This window comes from Populus trichocarpa, chromosome 3, assembly GCF_000002775.5.
Source record: "Populus trichocarpa isolate Nisqually-1 chromosome 3, P.trichocarpa_v4.1, whole genome shotgun sequence".
In the NCBI taxonomy this organism is placed as follows: Eukaryota; Viridiplantae; Streptophyta; class Magnoliopsida; order Malpighiales; family Salicaceae; genus Populus; species Populus trichocarpa.
Window position 1 is genome coordinate 13,406,462 of NC_037287.2, and position 27,814 is coordinate 13,434,275.

The following is a 27,814-nucleotide window of genomic DNA, read 5'->3' on the forward strand; positions in this document are numbered from 1 at the left end:
CAATAGTACTTGTTTTAGCCATTTATTTCAAAAGCTGATGATACAAAGAAGATTTAAATAATTGTATGAGATATTTTTATGACATAAGAGATAGGGACATTTATAGAATTCATCCTTTTCGTGCTAATTCCATCTACCAATCATGATACACTGACCAAAGCCCTCGACGACACAGTGCAAATAAAAAAGTCCATGTATCATCTCCAACCCTAATCTTCTAAGACGGAGAAATGACAATTGGCCCACGATACCGTATAGAAAATGACAGGGTTGGTGTTTCTGTGGACTCAAGAAGTCTTAAAACTCTGACGTTTCATGTCCATTGTAGAAGTGCTGTAACCTGTTGCCTGTTGGTGGTCTTCTATAGCTTATGCATAACAAGTGTTGTGTAATCAATTCAAAACAAATCCGAGCATATTTTTCCTCTAGCAGGCCGTTTTAGCGCCGACGGAGCATCGGCAAATGTCAATCTCGTTAGCCTCTATCAATGATTGTCCCGTTTCTTATTTGGGGCATTCTGTCTTCAGATTCCACAGTAACAACATGTGATTGCAACTCAAAACGCAGTGTAAACACATTCAGAATTAAAAGAATGCATGTGCATATCTTTTTCAACAACAGCAATACTTGGAAATGGACTTCAAGAACAATGATGACTCGGGTCACGCTAGCCAAAAACATCATCCAGTATTCTACAACTCCTTTCTATATATCCACCAAGCTGACATACAATAATGATACCAGATGTCAGTATCGCGTGACATCTCAAAGTATCGAAGCTCTTTTTGCCTGGATGTGTTCCATATTTTCATCATGACATTCTTAATCCAGCAAGTTTCCATGCGCTTTTTCCTGATTGACTAAAACCAAAATAAGATCCATCAACCAACAAACATTACCTTATCGGATAGAGTTACCTTATCATGGCTAATTCAAAAAACAAAAGCAAGTTTTTAGATTGCAAAAATCTTTGAGCTAACTACTTTGTAAGCTTTTAATTATTTGGAAATACAATGCTTAGCTTCTGTCGGAAAATACGCAATAGCCATAGAGTCAATAAGGGGAGTTAATTCGTCTCTTCTTCGTTTATGATAATGTAAGAAATTACCAATCTCTTCAGCATCTCGAGCATCAGTTAGAGCAATTGCTTAGCTTCTCGGATGATAGAACCAAATGAAAGCCATGAGAGACCCCATAGGAATTCCTAAACTTGTAGTAGCACCAGTTTAGCCTCCTGTTCCGGTTCCAGTTCAGTGCTTGCATCTGGGGTTGAAGTTGTAAGACTACTTTCCTCGCGTTTGTAGGAAAAGGTATGCCATGACATCATTCATGGGCCGTTACATTACCTAAACTGAATAACTATGATTTAAGGGGCTGGCCCAAATTAAGCAAAGCTGGCTGCCCGCAGCTAGCTAAACTAGCTCATGTGCCAGTCAAGGACAGCCGGAAAGTTTTTTAGCCATCGATGATATACGTGACCTTTGCATCAGCCCCGTCGTTTTTGTGCCCCAAAAGATACATGCACTATTGTTCTGAACCCTGAAAGTTGGATGCACTACAAAGGTTTCGCATCGGCAGGCGACATTATAGTGGATGCAAGACTCTCAAAACAGGAGAGGGTTTGAAGTTTGAACACAGATAATATACGGTTGCTTCTACCATGCGTCATCCATTATTTTACTGGAACAACTTATGACCATGTAAAGGTCCCAACTAAACCAGTTCCATCAATCCCATTATGACTAAATTGTAGCAAGCACCAAATTGCATTTATGTGATATTAAAGAGAATCGAGAAATCATATTTAATGCCAAAGGGCCAATGAACTATGCAAATTGAGACAAAACAATGCCACAACTTAGTTGGCTAAATGGCATTCGCCAGCAGCACATTTCAGTTTTCTGTGTGTTCAGAGAATTCGCACCAATCATCTTCGAATTCTGGGGCTTCGCATCAGAGAAAATGATACCTTGAATATGGATCTGGCATTAAGATAAACCCAGAGAGGTCCATCCGATGATCTGTTTCAAAGGAAGTATCTCCCATGCCTTCCATTCCAAGCACTTAGCTTCTACCTTGACCAGATTTGATGACGAAAGGTGCTGCAAGTAGGAAAATTAGGCTTGTTTAACTCATCTTTATTAGTAGTCAAATTTTAGCTAGTTAATAAATCCAAACAATATAATTCAAATAAGTTATATTAATGTACATCTTTAAGGGTAAAGCTGACAAATGAAAAACAATATTCATTAAAGGGGAGTGCAGTGCAGGTAACGTTCCCTGCAGTTATGTTAAGCTGATAATAGGTAACCCTTCTACGGTCATATTTCCCTATGAGCCAGTAAATGGTCCATCAAATGCACCAAACCACTTCATTCTACTGCTTTGTCAACCAATCTGTGTACACTATGGAAGTACATTAAAAGACATCCGTAAAGTTGGTATTTCATGGAAAGAAAAACTTGAGAGAGAGAACGAGAATAAACGAGATTGAAAAAAGTTGATCATAGATCAGGATGGCTAACCCAAAGACTAGTGGGAGGTGAAGGTGTTTAGGAAGTTCAGAATCAGCTCAAGCATTGATTTGAATGACAGTGGACTGAAATCTAAACATAAGTGATTTTTACAGAGCGGACTGTGCTTGAAATGGGCCTTTTGCTTTGCAAGCCGAGATGAAAATTCTATCTGCCGATTCCTGATCTGGTTTATCGGTGCTGGAGATCTAGTGATGCTAAACCATATACCTTCCTCGGAAAATCTTACATTGCATGTTTAACAATTACATTCTGCAATTTTGTCAATCTACAATCATGATTTCCCCCATCCCTATGCCCACAATTGCACTACATGAACCCAAATTTACCATTGCATGATCAATTTCTAACCCAAAATTAAGCAATCCAGCCAGTTTGTGACGTTTCAGTAGCAAGCCACCCAACAAGTATTGACAACGACGACCCTCCAGCAACACAAATCCAATAAAAGAATGATATTCCTCGCGCATTGCCATATTGGACATGAAGGTACATGAGCAAAGTGGAAGAACCAGAAAATAAAACTCAGCATGTAAACCAACATCTTTCATGACTAGAACTCAATGGGTCTTGACAACCTAACACCAATGACAGATGAATTGATCAATTCATCAAAAGCAAGTAACGCAGAAGTAACTGAACTCTTACCTCATCATCTAACTAAGTCAAACATACTTGTAAATTTAGTCACATTCTGTAAACATCATGGATAGCATCATTCCTTATTTGAAGCATAGTCCATCATCTACTCCTGTCTACTATCTGAACCAAAACTTTTTAAGGTTCACGTTGTTTAAATTTCATAGATCTTTGAACACTACAAAACCTAGCCAAATGATGATCAATCTTATCAGAAAAAATCCAACTTAATTAATGTAAATGCTAACTTCCAATTCTTGAGATAATAAACTTTTGTACCAAATTGCATAGCCAATAATAAAAAAGTTAAGTTTCAAATCTTTACCTCAAAATATCCTCAAACCTCAAAACCCGAAAGGCGAAAATCCCTTCAATCACTCCCAAACAAAACCCTGCGAAGACATCAAAAAAGTAATGCCTCCCTAATAAAACCCTAGAAACCGCCGTAACAACTGCCCAAACACAAACTCCCACCACCACGACGTCCACCAACTTCCCGTCTTCCCCCACCCAACTTCCAAAGACTCCACCTTTTTCCCTCACCTCCACAGCCGCTACCTCCATCACCTCCTTATAGAGAAAAACCAATGCAGCAACAAAGGAAACACGAGAGGAATGGCCACTAGGGAAGGAAAAGTGGTCGGCGGAGACAGGGGTGGACATGGAGGAGAGGTGGTTATAAGGAGGGCGAGGGCGGCGCAAGAGGATTTTGACAAGGCCGACGGTGGCGATATCAAGGAGGAGACCAAGTAGGAGAGAGGAAAAGAAAGGAAGGAGGGAAGGGAGGGGAAGGGCAAACAAAAGGGAGAGGGAAATTGGGAAGGAAAAGCGGAAGTCAGCGGAAATTTCTAGGATGAGGAGAAAGAATATTGGGAGGCGAGTGTGGAATTTGGAATGGAGGTAGTGGGAGAATTTTGTGTCTACCGTCAGGACTTTTTGGAGGAGTGTCGGTGGTGGTTCGGCCATTTGTGGTAGTTGGAGTGGTGTTTATGTGGCGGTGGCGGAGGTGAAGATTGTGGTCGTTAGAAGAGGTTAGGGACTTAGGATATGAAAAGGCGTCGTTTTGGATAAAAGAATCCAGCACAGCCTAGCGCATGTGATTTTTCATTTTTGGAGTTTATTGATTAATAAAAAAAAAATCTTAGGTCGGAAAATTTTGAGTTTTTCAAAACAAAAATTCTAACAAATAAAAAAAAAATGAAGAAAAAGGTACTTATTGAATTTTTTAGAAAAAAATCAAGTGTTTTTAAATTATTTATTTTTTAAAAAAAATAATTTAAAATATTGTTTAATTTATCATCATTATAAAAATAAAAATTTATTTAATTCACTCAATATTTAATTTATTACTCTTCATTATTTATTATTTTATGTAAAAAAAACCAAAAGAAAAGGGAAAAAAACGAATGGCTAGATCCAGAGCCTAACCCTGTTTTATTTTTAAATAGTATTCTATATTTTATATAATTAAAAAATAAAAAATCATAAATGTTATAAAATTACAATAAAAATCTATTTAAGAATTTTAATAATAAAAAAACAGATTTTAAACGATTTTTCATCAAGAATTTATTACTAGTATTATTATGTTTTAAAAAATTATTAAAATGCAAATAATTTTTTTTAATAGTATTTGAGAAACATATCAAAATTAAAAAGTAGGTTAACCTAGTAAATATTTTTTGAAGTATAAAAAAAAACCTTAAAAAAAGAAAAAAGTAAATGGCCAGACCCGGAGGCTCCGCATAACCCTATTTTATTTTTTTTATATTAAAAAGCAGAAATTATATCATCCACTTTTTATGTTCTTAAACAAAAAACATTTAGTAAATATATGACCGCAACAAGATTTGATCTCATCACCTCAACTTTGTCACAATTGCGCTAACCACACTTGCTACGGCATGAATTTTGTATACAATAATTAAAATATATTTAGATATATATATATATTAAGATGTTTTAACAGTTAATCACCATATAAAAAACTCGCAGTTACTTTAGATTGTTTAGGTAATCGTCTCTTACAAAAGGATATTTAAAAATAAAAAGGCAGCTTGATTTTGATTTATTATCTTTAACATTAAGAAAATGGGCCAGTAAGGTTGCTGTTTTTGAATGGGTTTTAACGACGTCGTGCCGGCTAGTATCTATTATTAATGGGCTTAAGTATGGGCTCTTCATAACAAGAATTAAAGAATGTATTACGGGACTCCTTAGCTTATCTTGCTTCGTAATACTGGGCTGAGAACTTACTCTCCACTGGAATGAAATTCTTTTTTTTTATATACGGTTTGAAAAGCAGTGGGCTATTACCCTAAGGCATCAGTTATTACTCCTCCTGTCTGTTTTGGACATGACTATCATCTCATTTGTTTTTATATTTTAAATTTTTTTTTTTTTACTTCAAATTTTTTTTTTAATTTTTAGATATTAGAGAATAATATAAATCATATCCTGGAACATCACTTAATAACTTAAGCTTTTAGGTTGAATTGGTTATTTGACATGGTATCAGAGTCTTGATGGTCAAGTGGTCACAAGTTCGAATCTCGTTATCCCTATTTATTTGATAAAAACTAAGTACAAGGTAGTGTGGACCTGTACAAATTTCAAGCTCAAAAGACTTTCACTTGAGAGGTGTGTTAAAAAATAATATCAATTATATCTTGAGACTTCACCCGATAATTTAAGTTTTTGGGTTGAATTGGTTCTTTAATATTAAATTATTTTGATGTGTTAATATTAAAAAAAATATTATTTTAATATATTTTCAAATAAATTATTTTTAATATTACACTTTCAAACTCATTGAATAAAGCTGGAAATGAAAGATACTTAATCATTAAGAAATAAACCGGGTGCTTGCCGGCATAAGTATCAGTGGAATCAGGTCTAATGTAATGATACGTTGACCACGAAAGAAAACACATGAATCAATGATTGAATGGGCTCTTAAGTAACTCAGAAATACCTATACTGAGATCGTGCTCAAATATGCTGGTGTTAGGGAATAACATGGCCAAATAAGATCAGCGAACTTGGAGGAAAAACATGTCGGAAATCGAATTCGATCATGTGCTCCTCCAAACAATACCTATAATTGAACATAACATAATTAGGATGACGACCTCCTACTTATTTTTATGACAAAAAAGGAGGGGAATATGAATATTAGTGGACAGCTTATGATGAAATAATAGATGTTTTTTTTCGGTTTTTAAATTATTTTTTTATAGCATAGTCATAAAACACAATTCGATGACAAACCTTGCTTAAACTTCAGCTTCAGGTTTGATTAGCTAATTTGTGAATTGATATATTAACTCCATGATTGATTTTTTAAAAAAATTATTAAAACAATATTGTTTTATTAAACAAAATCGGTAGCCTCGGCCAGGAATTGGGTTGATGGTTTACATTCACCGGGTTGTATATTTTTTTATAAGCATGGTTTTTAGTTCTGACTTTTTTATATAATTGCCTATTTGCAACGTACAATTACTAGAGCTTCACAACATGCAGCTATCATCAATTTCAGACCCTGTAAAATGTCCTAGTCCTAGAGCTATAGTAAAACCTCCTCCTGGTCCAATTATACTACCTGGCTTGCTCCTATGTAGAATAAAATATTTGGGGTCAAATCATGCGTTCTTGCTGTTTTATATATAAGAAGAGAAAAGTTCGTCGGCACCATAAAATGGTAACAACAAAATTTTCAATTTGGTTTCTCTCTAGGATTTACTCAAAGAACTCAAAATTGACCACCTGCGAATTACCAAACACAGGCTTCACCACAGATAAATAAGGGTCCAAATCTCTAAGGACACTATTTTTAAAACCCACTACCACCTGCGTCCAACAGCCCTACTACAAGGATAGAAGAGTAGAAGACCCCAAATGGTGTAGGGTAGACCGTGGGCTAATGTCATGGAAGTTGCTGTAGGTCTAAACGGGGACCAGCCTCATAAAACGGGACCTACAAATAGCAGTTTTTCATGCCCAGCCAACCTTCCCTTACCAACCTGCCAAATCCCCAAGGGCCACGGCCTAAAAAATCACATGATCGCAGTCCTTCCATCTGGACAAGTCAAAAACAAAATGTTTTGATTGATCCGATAATCACTCATCAACTGATCAAGTATTTTTGTGGTTCCTTGGCATTCATGAGTTTTTTTTATAAAAAAAAATAGCACAGTAGCATAAACAATATACGCAAACTATCACAATTGAAAACTTATTTTCTAAAATAACACGGTTTTATAGAACATGTAGGACACCACATGCGCGCCTATAAAATGTGCAAGTGAAACTTGTATGACCTCAAGATGCGCAGGTAAAGAGAGGGAGAGAAAGGACACGGTGGAGAGAGAGAGAGAGAGCTTTTTCGCGGTGGAGGATAAGGGGGAGGGTGGTGCAGGGGAGGAGAAGGTGGAAAAAGAGAAATAAGGGGGAAAACGAAAAGGAATTTTGCCAATTTTAATCTCATCTACGTGCCGCAACTGAATGTATTTGAGAGTTTGGTTGTGGTTATTTTTTGAAATATTTTTTATTTGAAAATGTTAATTTTAAAATAATATTTTTTTTTATTTTTTTAAAATCATCTTTGATATCAACGCATTAAAATGATCCAAAAACACCAAAAAATTATTAATTTGAAGGAAAGAAAAACATAAAATAAAAATTATTTTTTTTCAAAAACATTTTTAAAATGTAAATTAAAACAAACAAGACCTTAAGTGGATCATGCAAGTGTGATATGTATGTTTTATAAAATTGTGTTATTTTAAAAATTAAGTTTTCAGCTTTGCTAGTTCGAATATATTTTTTTAGCTGCTATTTTTTTTTAAAAAAAAAAAAAAACCTTCCTTTCTGACATGCCGCTCTGTATTATTCATTTTCTTTCATGTTTAAAATTAATTGATAGCGTTATTTTCTTACGTACATTTTTCATAAATAACCTGAATTCTTGTCTGGTTTGTTGATGTCGGGTTGCTGATCTTATAAATCCTTAGATTTGAGCTTGCTTACAAGTCTCAATCTCGAATAAAATTCCTGCTAATATGCCTAACACAGATGCAAGGATAATAAAATGCTACGAAGGGTTCACATGCTACTCAGAAAATTCGTGGTAGGAAATGGTAAAAATGGGTTGACAACGAGGCATCAAAGGGAAAATCCCAAAGCGGCATTTAATGACATGTAGAAGAACAAGGTGGTGCAGGAAATAATATGACATTAATGGGGGTGAAGGAGGGAGCTAGATTCATACAGGTGCATTGAAGTCATTGGCATTACTTGTCCCAAAAACGCATTGATTATTTCATGGCTCGAGGGTGGTAAAAAACAGAAGAAAAAAATGTGTCCAAGTGAATATCTTCTGCCTTGTCGAACCTTCCAAAGAAATAATAAAGTCATTGTTTTCTTTAATTTTGTTTTTGGCACAAACAGATGTGAGTTCATAGCTACTGCTTCTTCTTCTTATTTTACTACTACGCACCAATATTAATACTTCGGCTTTTCTATAGCATTGCACGTGTCTTATATATAATTCGTAGGTCCAGCGAACATGTCAAACTCATAAAATTTTAATTTAACAATCAATTAAGTCCAAGGTAATATAAATTAAACATTATAAATTTAAGAAACTTGAACTTGACAGATAGCTAGGTGTAAGATAACATAAGTCTGACAACCATGTCAGACCCAAAGTATTTGGACTTGGCATTTAGCCAAGCCCAAGATAACATGGGTATGGCAAATATGTCACACTCAAAAAACCTGAACTTGATAATCCATCAAATCCAAGGTAACGTGGGTCTAGCAAACATGTCAGATTCAAAAAACTTTTTATCTTTTAAGATAAAAATATATAGATTTTAAAGCATTAACCAACTTAAAAATCAAGAACAAATATCTTTTTTTTCCTTTAATTTAAGGCTTTTTTAAGTCATTTAATTTCTTTCCATAAATGTATTGACTTTATCATCGGATGGTCTTTAAATCCCTCGATTGAGACTATTTTTGTAAGTATTCAAACTTATATCATAAACTTGGAGTTCCTTATATTAAGAAGAAGAAATTCAAATACTTAAACATGTTGATTAACTGTTATTTCAAACACAAAATAACCTTTTATTTATGTATCTTAGATTTTAGGGCCTCTTGGATAGGGTGCATGATTATTTTGTTTATTATTTTTTATGGGTTTGGATTAGTTAGATTTGTTTCCAATTGTAGTTCACAGTGGGTTTCAGATTTTATTTTTCTCCAAATCTTTTTGCCTATTGCATTGTTTTTTATTTTAATGCCTTCTCGTTTTCAAGATTTAAGCTATTCACAATGGGTTTCAAATTTTATAATTTCAAGTTGCTCGCTTTCCGAGCTTTTTTTCATATGGTAAGTAATTCTTAAAAAATTTTATAGTGAGACATTGTAATTTGCCTTAGACTTGCCTTCTTACCCTATGTTATTGCCAATATCATCATGATGCCATGTTTGAATTTGTTACCAACTATTTTTTCGACTTATCTGATGAATTTGTTAATATTTACCAACTATTTTTTCGGTTGGTAAAATTTTGCATGAAAAATTACCAGCTGATTTTGTCAGTTGGAAAAGAAAGTCAGTTGGAAAAGAATTTTACCAACTGATTCCCCTAAGGTTACCAACCAATCTTCCTCTTGGTATGCGGTGAATCCTAACTTGTCTTTTCCAAGGATCTTAGTTGGGGGATTCGAGTGTTTCTCTAAGTCCTCCACCAATCAAAGATTCTTTAATTGTTTTTTTCTTTTATTTAGATAATATTTGAAAGTGGGATGTATTTACTTTTCAAAATATTTTTAATTTGAAAATGTATACAATTAATATTTTTTTATTTTTTAAAAATAATTTTTTTATATCAACATAACAAAACGATTCAAAAATATAAAACAAATTAAAATAAAAAAAAAATTCAAAATTTAATGAAATGCTATTTAAAATGCAATTTCAAATAGCCTCTTAGATAAATGCCATACATTGAAAGAGTTGGATAAAGCATCTCAACTTGCTTTTAAATTAAAATGAAAGGATGTGTTTGATATTACGGTTGAAACACTATTTGTTTAAAAAAATTAAAAATTAAAAAATTATTATCTTAATATATTTCCAAGTAAAAAAATATTTTGAAATAAAACCTCTACCACATTCCCAAACAGATACTTTGTTTCACAAAATTTAAAGCAAAAAGGTTTAATTTTAACAAATGAACAAAGTAGAAGGATCACATATCATTTTAAGCATTTCTACAAGTAAAAGAACTTTTAGGACTATATGCTGCAATATTATACTTTTAACTACTAATTAAAAGGAACCATTTAGATTTATTTTTTAATAATAGGTGTGTTACCAAGAAAAATACTTTAAAAAAATTTAGAAAATATAGATATAGAGCAAAGAAAAAACGATTTATTACCTATCAAATGAAGGGGTAATCTCGCTTCAATATCATAAGGATATTCAATAACTTATTGGAATAATAAACAAAATTAAAACTAAAATCAAATTAAATAAAGCAAAGAACTAAAAGTAAATTAAATGAAGTAAATAGAATGGAGAACAAATCAATAAACTTGAATTGCAAATATGTGACAAAGTCCAAAAAAACAAAACATATTGAAAAAACGATTTTTATTACATAGGTCTTCGTTCTATGGATATCAAAATTATAATCTAACTCAAATTCTTTTCGATTTTAATTCAACTATAATTTTTTTTTTCAACCAACCAACTTAAAATAAAATCGAAGAATTCAACTCAGATTTAAATTAACGACTCTAAGACCTCCAACATCTATATTTAAAAAAAAAATTTGAGTGTAAATTTGATATGCAACCCGTCGATTTCAATCAAATCTAATATTAACTAGTCCGAATCCAAAATTAAATTTGAGTGTAGACGTGGTGAATTTGTAAACTGCCACCTATCGCATATTAGCAATCGTGTCCCACGTATAGCCAGGTTTTCCATTGGTTTTAGGAAAATTATTAAAGGGATGAATTTCTTTATAAAAGTTATTGGTTATTGTTTGATGATAAAAAGGAATAAAAATAATAGAGATAAAAATATATTTGGTTAAAAAAATAAAAACATGAAAATAAATATATTTCTCATATAATTTTAAAGTGAATTTATATACTTTCAAAACAGGAGGTACATAAATAATATATTTTTGGAGAAAATATTTATTAGTTATCATTTTTAAAATATCCTTATAAAAAACTATCAATTTCAAATTGTCAAGCTAAAACATGTAAGGATAAAAATAATAATTATTATAATTTTAAAACCAAACTCAGGAGTCGATCCGAAGTAAAGCTCAGGTCACTAGTCGAGGCTCAAGTCACGAGCGCCAAGTTGACTCGAGTCAGCGTACGAAAAAAATTAACTATTATCATAGTTTTAAAACTTGATTCAAGGGTCGACCCGGGACAAGGCTCGAGTTACGAATCAAGAGGGTGAACCTAGATTTACTTGAGTCAATATAAGAATAAAATTGTTTTATCATAATTTTAAAACCCGACTCGGGGGTTGACCAGGGCAAGGCCTAAATCATGGGTCGGGAGTTTTAAAACTCAACTTGGGGGTTGACTCGGTGCAAGATTCATGTCAGAGGTTGGAAGGGTCAAGCCAAATGACCCAAAAAAATTTCAAAAAAATCAACGGGTTTTTGACCCGTGTTTTATCCCGTGTTGACTTAGGTTTTTGACCGTATCAGGTCGAGTCAATCATCCCTCTGTTTTTTTTTAAACTCAAACTAGTCCAGACTGTGGGTCAACCTGTTAAGTTAGTCCTGATTTTATAACTAGGTTTATTATAATATTATTGATTTCAACACTCATTATAAACTAAAGTAAAAATAAAATAAAACTAATTATTTTTTTAAAATATATAAGTTTGACAACAATATATATTATAGTTTAAATATTTTATTTTTTATTTTTTATTATGTCTTGTCTACTGTAACCAAATAGGATATAGAAACAATTACTTTATCTTTATAATCAAACATAATTTTATCTCTGTCTTTTTTTTCATATTACCTCCATTATCTTTATCTCTATTATCGCCAAATAATAATCAAATAATACATATTAGTCAAATTCACAAAATAATGGATTACGTGATGACTTTTAGGGTTTTGCTTTTAAGAAACACTAAGTGCATTGATATTTTTCTTTTGCTTCTTTTGCTTATCTCATGTTATTCTGGAATATTATCCTAACATTGCTTTAATATGTTTCTTTTTGCATCTAGAAAAATTTGCCTCAGCTCACGCCAATGTGCCGACTTCCGATGTAAGTTTACTAGAGTCAAGTTGTCTATGTTTTTATTCATTTTCAGCCTTTTTATATTAGGTACATTATAATCAGACTTTCTAATTTGTTTTAGTATGAATTTATGGTTTTATTACTATCTCATATTCCATGTCGCGAGTTTCGTGGATTAATCATGGTTAACCTGGATCAATTTGATGTGTCAATATCTTAATTTTTTTTAGAAAAATATTTTGTTCAACACATCACCAATTAAGTGTCTTAAAAGTGTTTTAGATAACATGGATCGAGTTTTTACTTTTTAATGCTTTTATAAATTTTTTAAATGTTAAAAAAAGTTAACTCATTGCTTAGCGCGGGTAAAAAAACTAGTCTAGCTCTCTATACACGATCATGAATTTGGTATATATATAAAAAAAAAAGATTTAAAATTATTTAATAGTGCTACTTGATATTAAAATCCAAAAGGAAAAAAGAAGAAGAAATGTGGAGGACAAGTTGTCGTTTTATTGTTTTAAATCTGAGCGCTTCTTTAATATTCCATTCTCTTTCTATTCTTCTATTCTCACTGTACCATTCAAACTCCAACGAAAGAAGATTCATCTCTTCGGTCCTCTATCTTATCTCTGAAGTCTGATCTATTTGCAAGGGATTAATCTCAGGATAACCAATAAATCATTAAAGAGAACCCACTCATCATTGTTCAGTGTCTGAAAGCACCCTAATCGTGGTATTTGATGTGATTGTCCCTCTATATAAGCAAAATGGAATATCGCTACTGAAAACAAATTCCTATTCATGGAGGTCCTACTCCGATGAGCAATATCCTTCAAGCAATTCCCTGTAATTACGATCCAAGAAATTATTTAATTCCTTGACATAAAAACTGCTAATGGCCATTGATCAATTTGTCAAGGCAGCCCTCCTTTAGTTTTTGAAGGAGGCCGGCTCACAGGAGAATCAATAATGCATAGAGAACAAAACGAAAACCTGGAGGGGTCCCCTAGGGTTTCTTATTGCATTGAATTTCAGCCAGAACACTGCTAGAGCAGCTCCAAAGGTTGTGATAAATAATGGAAAGTCAAAAATAAAAAAAAAAAATTATTCTTTTTTGTTAATCAATTCGTTTTGAGTGCTAAACAAAATGTGAAATTGACTTTTTTTTTTTCAAAAATATTATTCCTATGTATCTTTAAAAAAAAACTAACCAAAGTGAGACAAACAAAAAATAAATCAATTAAATGCAGCTATGTGTAAAAATAACGACATCAAGCTCCTTAAAGAAAAATAAAGTATTTATTTCTCCAATCCAGTACAATTAGTTTTTTAAATCGTTTTTTTTTCATTAGAATATACGTAATAAAAAAAACTATATTTATGCTATTTTAATTATTATTTTATTAATTTGACTCTTCATGGCTACTCGGAGATGTTATAAAGCCTATTTAGGGTTGCCATGATGTTGATTTATTAATACGAAAATTATTTTAATATATTTTAAAGAGAAACTGCACTACAGTAGGGAATAGCTGGTGTAGCTTCGATTCGAAGGAGAAAGAAAGCAAAACGAAACGCAAAGTATACAAAACGAGGTGGGAGAGAGAGGTAGCCTTAAATGGAAAATGACTTGACAGGATGGAGTGCTAACTAATTTAGACTATACTGATGCAAAATAATTAAGATTTTGATTAGGGCAGATCGATGGATGGTACGCTGACATGAAAACTGATTGTGAATTTTAAACAACCCTAAAGAAACAAGAGGCAAATATTGTCACCGTGGGATTTACCAAGAAGAGAAGAAGAGAAAATGACTGATATGACACTGGTAGGGGAAAAAATATATCAGCTTCCCCTATGTTACCTTAAATGAAAAGCTGCGAAATCAAGCCAGTCTGCCGGTGTACGTGACTGCGGTTAATTATACTGTCTTTTTTTTTAAAAAAAAATTAATCTTTTATATATATTTTTAATTATTTTGATAATTTAATATTAAAATTTTATTTTAAAAAATAAAAAAATATTATTTAAATACAAACAGAAAAAAAATATCTACCACACTTTGAATTAGATACTTAATTAGCTTTAAAAACCTTTATAACCTTCCTCGATTCAAAACTTAAAATTTATACAAGTAGTAAAAAAAAACAAATCAGGCAAATCAAATCTCTTTTAATAGCAAAAATTAAATAGAGAAACAATAGTTATCTTGATCGTGAAAGGTTGAGAGTGAAATTAAAAATTATCTTTCAATGAAAAAAGTAAAAATAAAAGTGTGAGCATTGTCATTTTTTCAGTTAGATCTTTGTTTTTTTTTTTTTGCACCAAAAAGTTAACTCAAGCATTTAATTAAATGAATTAAAAATTATATATGTAAATAAATATTAGGTAGAGTTGTTGACATAAATAAAAAACTAAACTAGGAAGCTGAAAAATAAATGTAGATTGAAATATCTGATTTTAGAATGATTCAAGCTGTTTTTATTTAATTACATATCAATATTTCTTTCATAAAAAAATTAATAATTTAAATTCTATCAAAATAAAATAATTTGCTAGTATAATCTTTTTTTATTAATTTATTTTTCTCAATTAAAAAATAAAGCTTTTTTGAGCTATGCACTTCATTAATAAAAATAAAAAGTGATTAGAATAAACATTTAAAAGACTCATAACGATCCAAAATAAGGAAAAATGCATCTCTTTATTTAAGATATATTTATCCTATTAATGTGTATACTATTTTTAGCAATTTATTTATTGAAGCAAAAAGAAATTAGAATCATAAAAAAAATTTAAAAATAACAAAAAAAAAATTATTTTCATTATTATACTGTGCATACTATTCACCAATTGGTCCTTTTCTAGTCAGTTTTGGTGATTAAAGAATTAAGGTATAGATTTCTGATCAAAAACCTATTTTCATATTATTTTCATCTAAAAACACTTGAAAAAATAATATAATCCTTAAAAAACCACTTATCAATCCCAGAACACTTATTTTACACTTTAATACTCTTTTATTGAATTTTATTTTTCTTTAACTAAATATAAGAAATCAGTCATTAAATTGGTCAAAGAACGCTGAATTTTAAAATAATGTCTGAGAATAAAAAATGAACAAAAAATACAAAAAATATGAATTGCTCCAATTAAATATCTAGAAATTGTATTATATTTTGTAATCCAAGGTAAGGTAATGCCTTTTTCCTTTCTTTCTGCCCTGTCTATTTATCACATCAGGGAAATCAGGTTAAAACAGACAAAAGGAAGAGAGAAAGAACACTCTGTCTAGGTCATTATCGTCATTTGAAAAGATTAACCAGTTGCCGTGTCCATTTAATATCGCGCCATGTCCCTTCCATTTCATTCTTTATATTACAACACAAAAAACAAAACTCTGACCTCTGTGTCGAAAGAAAATGAATCCCCAAGCACATCAACACCTCACTCAAAAACTCTAACCCAACAAAATCGACATAGATATAGAAATGAAATAAGAAACTCTCCCTTCTTCTTGTTTTTAATTTTCATTTTTCAAGAGAGAGGATCCAATTGGTTTGCAGGTCGGCTTGTCCTCGTTCAATGGCGAGCGGGTGGATTAAGTCCTTACAATGTAAGTCGAGAGCATTTGATGATGTTTTTAACCCCAACCCGAAACACTTGTTACCCAGCTCCAGTTGCAGAAAAAACTCTTCAAAAATGACTAAAGATGTCATTGTTGAAACCAAAGCCAAGAGATCAAAACCTAAACACCATCTTTTTAATCATAACCAACAAAAACCCACCTCAAACCCCGTTTCAACACCCCCACCACGTTCTCTCTCAACCCGGAACACTGACCCCGTTTTCCCTGCCCTCACCGAGCTGCCTGACGGACATCCTTCAAGAAATGTGGTGGATATCATCTTTCACACCAGTTGGAGCAATAAATCATTCCCGGGTCGAATAGAGATGATTTTCAAAGTGCAAAACGGGCCGAGAACGGTGACTCGCTTTGAAGAATATCGAGAAATTGTTAAAACCCGGGCCGAGTTAACAGGTGGAACGACGCGGGAGGAAAACGCAAGGTGTGTGGCGGATGGAAACGAGATGATGCGGTTTTATTGCTTGGGTCCCGCTGGAGGTGTACATGAAGCGCGTGGTGATGCGTGGGTTTTCCCTGGAGGGAAAGGAGCAAGAGTTTGCACGTTTTCCGGCAGCGGAGGAGCTCATGAGAGCGCTGGTGGTGGTATAGGACGGAGAGCAATGCTTGTTTGTCGGGTCGTAGCAGGTCGGGTCACGAAGCAAGTCGGGGTTGATTCATTGATTGATGACTGTCGGGTCGGGTTTGACTCGGTGAGTGGGGTTAACGGCGAGTTGATGGCATTTGATAGTCGTGCGGTGTTGCCTTGTTTTCTTATTATCTATAAACTGTAAAAATACGTGGAAATTATTTTCTTTTCATTTATTTTTTGGAAGTGCTTTTCTTTTAAATATTAATCTGGTGCGTTCATCAACACAAATTTTCTTTCTTGATTTTAAAATCTTGAGCTGTTAGTTTTTTTCTTAATATTTTTTATGGTGCGGTTATTGTGAGAGAGATTGGGTTGATAAATGCTAATTAACCTACCCACCGTTACTGTTTAAATGTACTAATTGTTATTGATTGCTCAGTAACCTTTCTACCACATCCTGTTCTTTTTGTAACTTTTTTATTATTATTATTATTTTATTAGGAGAGTTTGGTCAAAAAAGAGTAGGGGGGTCATTTGTCGTTGTGTGATGATATTGATGTTGATTTGTCAAGCTATCAACTCAGTATTTTTTGTAGAGCTCTAATGCTGACAGGAAGAGAATGCCACACTCTTAAAAAAAATAATTCAGATCGTTTTAATGTATAGTTTTAAAAATAAATAAATAAATATTATTTTAAATAAAAATATTAGAAAAAACAGCACTGTCTAAAGATTTGATTGTTAGTTATCTTCTATTGATTTTTGGATAAACTAATTTGCACAATGATGACTTAGTAGAGTGTCAAAGAATATGAGAATTATAGTGTAATGATAGCAATATTTAAGTGGTGGATTTCTTGTGGTTTTCCTTGGTAAGAAAATATTGGATTCTGTAATTATGATTCTGGCAACAGAAAATCTTGGCTTTCTAAAGGGGATGATGGTCAAATATTTAGCAATGATTCGATTGGGAAAAGTCATTTACCATTTGGTGTCTTTCTTTTGATTTCAAAAGTTAGATACTTCATTCAAGGTTTATGAATTTCAGCTGTAATTTTTTCCACTTTTTTGCTTATGATATATATATATATATATATATATATATATGTTAAAGTAGAGGGTTTTTTAAAAAAAAATTAGCATAGCGGTAAAATAAATTTATCAAAATAGCATTGCTAAAAATTTATTTGTGAAAATGACATAGTTCGTCGAGAGGCACAAGTCTCGCATGCAAGACCAATTGAATAAAAAGATTGCTAGAAAAATCTTAAGGAGTGTAGCTTAACTGGTCAAGCTCTGAGTTTGTTTTCTAGGTATCACCAGTTCGAGTGCCACAAATCTTACGGTCACTGGAGGCTTACATGGTCGTTAACTTTAGAGCCTCAGTGGATTAGTCGAGGTGTACGTAAGCTGACCCAGACACTCACTGACTAACAAAAAAAAAGGATTGCTAGAAACTATTTTCCCTTTATTTCTCTCTTCACCTCCTCCACGCCACCCTGATTCTTCTTTTCTTGATTTTTTTTCTCTATTGCAACTACTATCTTCATCTCGACAAAACATCTCTTTTCAATAATTTAAGGTATAATCCACCCTCTCTTTTTAACCATTGTCAAAGCCAAAATAAGTATTAAAATTATAATCTTTCAAGATATTATATGTAGGTATTTTAAAAAAGAAATTAATTTTTTTTCTTTAAATTTTTATTTTTTTAATATTTTTAAATCATTTTGATTTGCTAATATTAAAAATAAAATTTAAAAAATAAATTATTTTAATAAATTTTTAAATAAAATATACTTTAAAAAACAATCACTAATATATCACAAATAACTTTTAAAAAGGATTCAGATTTCAGAATATATTGCAAGGCTTCACCTGGTAATGCTAATGGGGCCACGAAAAAACCACATAATCATGTCACGGGAAAACTCAAATAAAATGATAAATCTAAATAGAAGTGCCCACAAATTAACTTATACAATCACTACCTAGCCAAAATTGGATTCCCATTTTTATTGACACTCTCTCTCTCCTTCTACAAGTCTCCTCATAGTGGACCAAAACAAAATAAAATTGAAAACTCAAAAAGAAATCACATGGCATCGACTTAGAGTGTGTTTGGCAGTGTGGTAGCGGTTGCTTTTCAAATAGTTTTTCGTGCAGAAATACATGTCAATGATGTTTTTTCATTTTTTAAAAATTATTTTTGACATCAGCACATCAAAACGATTCAAAAAGTACAAACCGCATTCAATTTTAACAAAAAAAAAAAATTTCAAAATTTGATGAAACGCAGTTACAAACGCAATGCCAAACAGTCTCTTACTCATTGACAAATTCAATTGACATACCCAAGGCTTTTTAAAACAATTCTTAAAATTACGTGAATTTTATTTCTTTCATAAATCAATCAAAAATTGAGTCTTAAAACTCACAATAAGACTATTTGAGGATTGTTTTCTATTCATGAAGAAAAGTCTCAAAAAAAATGTAAGCTAAGAAATTGAACCTAAAACCTCCTGTAAAAGAGGTGAAGTACACGCATATCGATAAACAGTAGGTCGACAGGTCCATGATGGGAGTTGAATTTTTTTTTTTTTTTATAATTGGAAGGCCTGGTAGGTGTGATTTTTTTGTTCAACTATTTTATGATATATTTTTTAATCTCTAATGGATTTTTTGAATTATCTATAAATCAACAAGTTTGAATGGTTATTATATTAAAATATTTTAAGATATAAATAATTTTAAATAAAGTTCCACAAGTTAATTATAGTTAAATATCTTATTTTATTTTTAAAATTTAAAATTAAGACTATAAATTTGAATTATCATTCAATATTTTAATAACTAATAGTTAAAATAGTAACTCTTAGAAATAATTTTCACTATAAAATTTACACTTATTTGTTTTATATGTATAGTTTAAATTAAAGAAATTGGAATCATATTTAACATATCGTCTTATTGTAAGAAAGTCCTGTCTTTATTTCAAAAATAAAAGCAATAAAAAAAGTTTGTCAAATATATATATATATATGTTAACTGAGGTAAAAGTGCTGTAGGATAAATAGTTAAAATAAAGTGTTAATAAAATAATGTATTTGTTAATAGCGATTTAAGAATCTAATTATTTGATGTTTAAGTAGAAAAAATGCGTTGGAAATCGTAAATTTTGTAATTTGTTTTTTAAATTAGAGATGGGATAAGTTATAATTCTTTAAGTATTAGTGTTTCCATGCGCCTATTAAGATTTGGGCAATCACATGTTTTAAATGAATTAATGGTTTAATATATGTATGACACTTTAATTTCAGGGATTTATTTATGCAATTAATACAAAGTTATGACGGCCTAACCATACGAATATTATAACTGGAAACCACCAGCTTCTGTCTCTAGTTAAGACATATTAATTAGGCCTCCATTGGAAGAAAAAGAAAACAGCTAAAAAATATCTCCAAACCATATCAGGAGTGTCTAGGGTAGATTGGAAAAATGATTTTAGTTAAAACAAATCTTAAATTCAATGGAGTCCATTAATTGGACGTGTTAAGATTGAAAGCTCAAGTTGATTTTCTATATCATTTCACTATTAAAAATAGATATAATTTTGATTTTTTTTATTGAAAATCAAATCATAATTTTTATCGGTTGGTTATTTTTTTTTTAAGCTTGTCAAATCAAATGAATCATTTCAAAATAAATCTAATGCAGGTCGAGAGATTGAGCCACTTGGTTAGACATCTTTTTTTCATCTTCCTTTTTTTTAAAAAAACAAATTCACCTTTTAATTTTTCTCTTTCGATTAAATCATTTTTTTTCAATTTTATCCTTCAAACATATGATTCATCTTAAATTTATTTTGGTTTGTTTTCATATTTTGTTTAGGTTTACTTTCTAAAAGATTATCACAGTCTCAAATGAATGTTTCAATATTTTATTGATGTGTAATTGTGTGCATGTCTATTTTTATTATCATATCATTAAGTAAAAAATTATTTAAAAAGAAAAAATAAAATTGTTAAACCTAGTGTAGTTCATGGTTCGTGTTCTGGGATTTGTGGGTTAAATTACAAAGTCCAAATCAATCTAATATATTACTATCTTAATATTAAAATAAAAAAGATGTTAGCCACGCTTTTTATTAGTTATTTGTATTTTTTTGGACTCACCATGTTGACTAAGTCATGTCAAAATAATTTTTATAAAAGTTAATTTTAAATTCAAATTAAATAAAAAATCTGACAAGAAAATTTTAAAATTAACACAATGAATCTAGTTTAATAACAATAACAGATATCATTAATTACCTCGACTTTTTTTTCACGTTGAAATAATTTTTAACCACAGCATAGTGTGGTTAAATAAACTAGTATGAACATGAGAAAACAAGTTCAAGTCCTCCCGTCCAATATTTAAGAAAAAATATCTTCTCTTTTCTTTACGGGCCATCATCCAGGCCTAAGAAATTTTCATTTATTTCATATTATATTGAAAGGGTGCGTGGAGGACCGAATTGAATATCATAATATATATGAATGCATATATTAGTGGATTTTCAAGAAATATTTTTCTCACGACCTTTTCTTTGAAAACAAAAACCCCACTCGCCTCTTAATTTAACAGCTCCAAAATCACTGAAAAAGGAGGTTCTAGGTCAAGATAAGGCCATATGAAATATATTTTTACAGTGTTCGTAGCTTTGTCCCTGTGCTGTTCACCACGACCAAGCCAACCAAGCAAACGGTATGGGCAAGAAGTTTATCATCTCAAATCTCAATAACAATGGGTGTTTATCCGGCGACACATAACTTTGCAATGCACGGAAGAAGGGACATTTCTTGATCTACAAGCGTTGCCCTTATACCGTATCACTCTAAATACATCAATGGCAAGTGTTACGTGAGAAGCGAAGCAAAAAACTGATGGTAAGATTGACCTTGTATTTTAGCAATGGCGACACCTAATTTTGTTGTGATTACAAGAAGACCTAGTCTAGAAATAACTCATCATCTGCTGATGAAAAACGAACAAGAGATAACTTAACTTACACTTGTACTTGTTTTGTTGGGCATTGAATTTCCATCCTCTCTACTTAATTAGCTCTATTCTCCAGCTTTGAAGATGTCGAACAATTGCTTCGCTTGGGAGAAAATGAAAGGCAGATAGATGGTGTTTGGTCAACATCTTTGATAAACACTTCTAATCCTATTACTGCAACGTCAATGTAACACTAGATCTATGGAATAGAAGCACCTACCTATTCGTTTCCGTAGTTTTACGTAAAGACTGTAACTCCATAGCTTACAAAAGTTTCATCAGATGGGTGCTTGGCTATCCTTAATGTAGTTTCTGTTTGATGTTGTAATGGCTTTTGCGGGTTGCTGTACTTGAGAAAAAACAAGATTAAATAAAGCATATACGAAGAAAAAGATATTAAAAAATTGTTTGGTTTGAATAACAAATTATTTAAAAGACGTTAGAAAAAAGACTAAAAAATACATGTATTAAAAATATTATCCATACCTTAGTGTTCTGAAACACATTTAAAGATTGTTTTTGAAACTTTACACAAAGCAATAATAATAACAATTGATTTACTCTTCCTCTGACAATGAAATTTTTTGTTTCTAGATATCAAGAATAAATTTTAATAAATAAATAAAATTTTATTTTATTTTATTTTAAAACTAAAAATATTTTAAAAAATAACTCTGTCACAGTACTAATCGGTCACTTCATCATTAAATTTAGGCACGCCCCAGCAGCCTACGGGAGTAGCGAAGTGAACTGCAAAAGCTACTAATCCCGTATGGTTGAGGAAAGGGAAATAAAAAGGATGATTGTCTGAACTGTAGCTGTGTGTGATTGCAAGGTTGAAGATACGCAAGGAAGAAATGTGCATTCGTTACACAGACAAAATTCATAGAATCTGGAGTGTGTATATGAACACCAACCTCTCATCATGCAAGGTTTTTACTCTTCAAGAAACAATCCTGCTTATCCTTCTTCAAAAGTTCGTATATATGTGTTAACTTAATTTTATTTTAATTCTTTTAATTCTTGTTTCTTCATTGTACTCGATCACAATTAAGAACGATGAAGTCTTTTCTATTAAAAAAAGAAAAGGAAACAAAAAGGAGAAGGAGAAGGAATAGGTCAGGATATTCTTTTGTATTTTTTTTTTATCAACAGTCTAGTATGCATAAATTTGTAACACAAACACAAACACCACCCATCATGTAACAACCAAAAGAACATAAACAAGTAAGCCTTCAACAAGAATAGGTTTACCAAGTAAATTCATAGCAGCGCACAGAGTGCCACCAGTAGCAATTTATTAATCGTCAACCACCAGAGCACTTGCAGCCGATTTGATTGCTCCAACATGCATCTCAAGACAATCTCTTCCATATTCTAGAATATACTCTTCCGAAATAACTGTTTTTAACTGGGTAATTTTTTTAATTGAATTTTTTATTATTATTATTATTATTTAATATTAAATTGATTAAAAATTAAATTAGTTTATTTATTTATTTTTAGATTTATGGTCGTCTCATAATCTAGATAGTAAATTTGATATGTTAACTTAAATTGATCTGAATTGATCTAAAATATTGTTGTTTTAATATTTTAAAAAAGATATCGTTTTAATTTGTTTTTAATCAAACTATATTTTTAATTATCATTTATATTATCTTTAGATATATCAAGTTAATTAGATCATATCATCATGTAAATCTGTAAATTTTTTTATAGTTAAAATTAACATTTTATATGACAAGAATAATATGCAGCGTAGTGCTATCAATAACATAGTTAAATCTAAATGATTTGGCGTAACAACACTTCCAAATAAAATATATTGTGAAACCCCAATTCAGGAAATTTACTTACATTTTCACTTTCTCGGTTCAAGGAATGTGGAAAATAATAAAAGAAAAGTCTTGATCAAAGTCTGTTTGTTTGTAATGTAGTTTTTGTGTTTGTAATTTGAAAAAAATAAATTTTAAAAAAGTGTGATTAGGTGTGGTTAGTTGGATTTAAATACGTGTTTGGTAAAAAATATAGTTGAGGTTTATGTGCAACAAAAGACATGTATAAAATATTTGGTAGTTGCGTGGTTGCGGTTGCTTTTTAAAGTATTTTTTACTTGGAAATGCATTGAAATAATGTATTTTTTATTTTTAAAAATTATTTTTGATATAAGTGCATCAAAATAATCTAAAAACATAAAAAAATATTAATTTGAAGTAAAGAAAAAAAATAAAAAATTATTAAATTTTTTCAAAAGCTTTTGAAACGCAAAAACAAACAATGTTTTACGAAATTCAGTTAAAAAATCATATAAAAACTGCTTCATGAAAATTGCGTTTCAAACTCAATTTTTTAATGATCTCTATAATATAAAACATAATTTTTACCGTTACCAAATACTTTGCATCACAAATACAAAAACAGGTGCAAAACAAACACACCACCCTTAGAAGTAGGACATTATAAGTAGGACATTATAGGTTGGGCCTGAGCATGCATGCAATATTAGCAAAAGTTTTGGATCCCACATGGGCCATCCAGGCTTATAACGAGAAAAGTTTTTCTAGCTAATCTTATTTTTTATTTTTGCTTTTGATTAGTATAAATCAAACCAGATTTCGAAGTGAAACATAAAAGATAGTGGACTTGGTTATAATTCATCCCATGTAATTTATTAAAACAAATCAATTAATCACTATAGTAACAGAAATAATAAAATAGTCCCAGTATTGATCATGCTTACTTTATTAATATTTTGTTAAAAAAATCTTTATTTTTCATCAAGTTTTTTTCTATTTTAATTAGCTCAAAGATAGTGCACAGATCGTGGAAGAAGTATGGACCCATCAGTTTGTCCGTTTGTGGAAAAAATTGTGTTGGGCCAAAGGATTGGTGTTGCCATTTTCATATCTCTTTTAAACTATGAAGTTGATTCATTTTCCAAGTCGAAGCAGCAACATTAAACAATTTGCATAAAGCATAAGATATATAACTAAATTAGTGTCAATAGGCACTTAAAGATTTTTAATCAAAAGAGACTCTCCAAGCATTTTATGCTGGATCGGGCCATGTGTTAGGTGAGGTCTGATCTGACGAGGTTGAGCTCCTGGAAAACAAATACTATGCAGGCAGGAGTTAAACAATCAAAATAAGTCTCAAAAGATGAATTTTCATAGTAAATTTCAGTGGGATATGATAAAACTTCTGGTTCAATGAGTCTTTCTTTTGAAGTGAAAGATATTTGAAAACCAAACTAGAAAAATTCAGTCGTGCATGAAACAAATAAGCCTTTATTAGAAAATCTTAAAGAGCATGTATACAACTAGACATGAAATCCATTGATGAAGAAGAAGCATATAGTCTAGGAGTAACTAATCGGGAGTCTTGATGGAGTGACAGGATCTTTTTTGAAGGAAACACATGGAGCAGAAGAAGAACCTTGTATAGCTTGCAGGTGCACGAGCAATTCCAGCTTGGAAAATACTGTTGTCCTACGGTTTGATTTTGTTGTTAAATATGAAGCATCATGTTGGGAGATTGAAATGCAATTTTGGAGTGATTGTGTTCCCCTTCATAAGCCACAACTAACATGGTAGGATCCTCCAGGCTCCTTTCTACATGTTTTCTTGCAGGGCATCCCCTCTTGCTGCTGCATTTATAGTAGCTCCTTTGAAACCAAAGAACGAATTAAAGAGATGTTAATAAGCAATATTACTGGTCTAGGTAGCTTTACTCTTAGATGGACAGGTTAGTGTCGAAAGCTTGTGTTCGGTAATGAAGATTACAAAAACCAAATTGCAAATGTACCAAGTAGGTGTAATCATATGAATCTTGACTACAAGTATGGTTGTTGAATGGGACATTGACTTGGGGGAGAAAAGAAGAAAACAATAATAATTTATCTCAAAGCTTCATAAATCACACAGATGTTAAGCTTGAGCAGGATGATGAGTTGGTCCGGTGTGTCCTGTTTGATTCTGTATTGTGTTTTATTGGGTAGACGAATGCAGAGAAAGAACGAATTTGAAGTTCTACACAACTAAATCAAGTTACTTTCAGTTGCTATATATCAAGGAGAGGAAATAAAAATCTATAAAGCTTGCCTCTCCCAGCAACAAAAGAGATTTGACAGGAGACAATGTCAGGACTCAGGATGAAAAATACCTGGGATATGGAGATCCTTTTATTGGCTTCTGTCCATATTTTCTCCAGGAGTGATCATCGGGAGGTATGTCAGCTAGTTTAGTGCTTAAAGCAGGAACCTTAATAATTTTCTTGATCCTCGATTTCCTATAGATAATAAATGAAAGATGGGATTAAAAGCAAGAAATTAACACAAAATCATCCAGCACATATGGAGTTGGTCGAGGCAACCGAAATTACAGCTATCATGTCATTATTAATACCAAGATTTCGTCAACTACAGATGGAAATAATTTGATTCTTGAAAAATATTAAAGTAAAAAAAATACAGCAAAAGACGATATCATAAGCATCAATCAGCAAGACAAGTTAAAGCCTGCAAAAGAATCTCTCCCGATATCACAATCGAAAAGTTTCCTCAGGGTTAAGTAAAATAAATTCGAGTCAAATCAGAAGAAACAAATTAGGTATGACTTGCCTTCGCTTTGAGCAGTGACATCCACCGGTTGAGGCAAGGCATTTAGCACTAGTCTCTTCACTCTTGCTCTTGGAAAATATGGAGGAGTCATCTTGAGAAGGTAGACCTTCTGATGATGAATGATGAAATATCCTGCCACTTCCATCCGAATTTAAAAAATATGCGCTTGTCTGTAAGGGAGAATGGTTCAACCCCATGATCAAATTATTTTTGACATCGACGTTGTCTTTAGACTTCTTCTGTTTTTCCCTGTACAAGTTGAGAGTATTGACATGGGTCAAAGAAGTAGTTGACAGAATACTCTGTAGAGGGAATAGCTGCCTATTGGGTTGAGAAAAGTTGTGGTCAGAACTTTTAGACACAGAGTTGGGACTATCCATCAGTTCAACTGGGTTTATGTCATGGGCATGTGGTAAGGGACCTTTCCTGATCCTCTTACAATCTGACTGCTCTGAATCGTCAAGGATTCTAACTAAATTTCTGAATTCATTAACTGCATCTTGAGCAATCAGGCTTACTTCCTGGATGCTTCTTTTCTGATTTTTATCAGAAATACAGCTAAACAGATTATGAGCATGTCTGAAACTACTTTGAGCAACCTCATGAATTTTGAAATCCCATCTTGGAGTCATTGAAACACAAACAGCTGAAGCTTCCTTCGTATTCAGTCTGGAGTTTGCACGCTACGCTGACAACCTAGTATCGGAACTACCTGATAAAAGGCCTTGTCTAGGTTTAGACAGTGAGAGTCAAAACACCATGAATGACGAGATAAGCCACGATCCTAATAGACAAACTATATTTTTCTAATAGCAGGTGAACCAAAAGCAATTAACTGAGCAAACTGTTCAAAACCAAGCAATGAAGATACCTTCTTCTTCTTCTTCTCTCCCTCTCTCTCTGTTTTTTATGTACGCAACTGATATGCAAAACGATAGCTTGGATTATGGAATCCGTCTAATCAATAAATAAGTTCGAAAAAATAGAGACAAAGGGAAGAAAGATCAGGAAGATTTTTTTAAAAAAAGAAGAAGAAGAAGAAGAAGAAAACGTTGGAGTAGAAACAAAGGTGACTGTCATTGCGTTCTCAAGTGGCTTTGTGCCGGCTTTATGTATCATTTAGTAATGTTGATAAAATAATGCTGCAAAACTCCGTAAAAATCATTGAAAAGACAAATTTCTCATCAGTTACAGCCACTGGTGATGCTTCTTCACTCCAAATCCCAACTCTAGCATCACATCCATGACGTTGAAGTTACTAATTAATGTGATCAGGGTATTCACACAGATTAATCAAGAACCTGCAAGTTTTCAGGATGAAACATCTTATTACATGAGAATAATACAAATGAAAAACAATCAAACATGTAATTAATATGCTTTCTTATTTTTTTCTTGGTGAATAACAAACATATAATGTTTATCCCTGTATTTTTTTAAT

General features: G+C 31.8%; 3 protein-coding genes across 4 annotated transcripts; 1 reads left to right on the forward strand and 2 right to left on the reverse strand.

The window, feature by feature from the left end:
• Nucleotides 1-1,747: 1,747 nt before the first annotated feature.
• Nucleotides 1,748-4,267, reverse strand: LOC7479212 (probable lipid phosphate phosphatase beta). Of its 2 annotated transcripts, XR_002980729.2 has the most exons (3): nucleotides 3,499-4,267; nucleotides 3,183-3,360; nucleotides 1,748-2,102 (listed from the first exon to the last, which is right to left on the reverse strand). XR_002980729.2 is itself a non-coding variant. In XM_002304387.4 (2 exons), exons 1-2 carry the CDS (start codon nucleotides 4,137-4,139, stop codon nucleotides 2,072-2,074), a joined length of 672 nt encoding a protein of 223 aa, XP_002304423.1. In that variant the 5' UTR covers nucleotides 4,140-4,259; the 3' UTR covers nucleotides 1,748-2,071. The 2 variants fall into 2 exon arrangements, 1 of the variants encoding a protein (XP_002304423.1); XM_002304387.4 differs by lacking the exon at nucleotides 3,183-3,360 and having other exon boundaries at nucleotides 3,499-4,259.
• An 11,582-nt stretch (nucleotides 4,268-15,849) lies between these two features.
• Nucleotides 15,850-16,994, forward strand: LOC7479213 (uncharacterized). Its single transcript, XM_002303477.4, has one exon. The coding sequence runs from the start codon at nucleotides 16,075-16,077 to the stop codon at nucleotides 16,906-16,908; it is 834 nt and encodes a 277-aa protein (XP_002303513.1). The 5' UTR covers nucleotides 15,850-16,074; the 3' UTR covers nucleotides 16,909-16,994.
• An 8,028-nt stretch (nucleotides 16,995-25,022) lies between these two features.
• LOC7465520 (probable WRKY transcription factor 17) lies at nucleotides 25,023-27,743 on the reverse strand. Its single transcript, XM_024596958.2, has 3 exons — nucleotides 26,374-27,743; nucleotides 25,917-26,042; nucleotides 25,023-25,419 (listed from the first exon to the last, which is right to left on the reverse strand). Exons 1-3 carry the CDS (start codon nucleotides 27,003-27,005, stop codon nucleotides 25,263-25,265), a joined length of 915 nt encoding a protein of 304 aa, XP_024452726.1. The 5' UTR covers nucleotides 27,006-27,743; the 3' UTR covers nucleotides 25,023-25,262.
• Between the last annotated feature and the right edge of the window lie 71 nt (nucleotides 27,744-27,814).

Excerpts from the sequence above, each read along its gene's own strand:
- LOC7479212 (XM_002304387.4), bottom strand. The coding sequence starts at position 4,139 with ATGGCCGAACCACCACCGACACTCCTCCAAAAAGTCCTGACGGTAGAC. Across the intron at positions 2,103-3,498 it reads AGGTTTGAGGATATTTTGAG|CACCTTTCGTCATCAAATCT; the intron begins GTAAAGATTTGA and ends TCCTACTTGCAG.
- LOC7479213 (XM_002303477.4), top strand. The coding sequence starts at position 16,075 with ATGGCGAGCGGGTGGATTAAGTCCTTACAATGTAAGTCGAGAGCATTT.
- LOC7465520 (XM_024596958.2), bottom strand. The coding sequence starts at position 27,005 with ATGACTCCAAGATGGGATTTCAAAATTCATGAGGTTGCTCAAAGTAGT. Across the intron at positions 26,043-26,373 it reads TGTCACTGCTCAAAGCGAAG|GAAATCGAGGATCAAGAAAA; the intron begins GCAAGTCATACC and ends TATTATCTATAG. Across the intron at positions 25,420-25,916 it reads AAAGGATCTCCATATCCCAG|GAGCTACTATAAATGCAGCA; the intron begins GTATTTTTCATC and ends TTGGTTTCAAAG.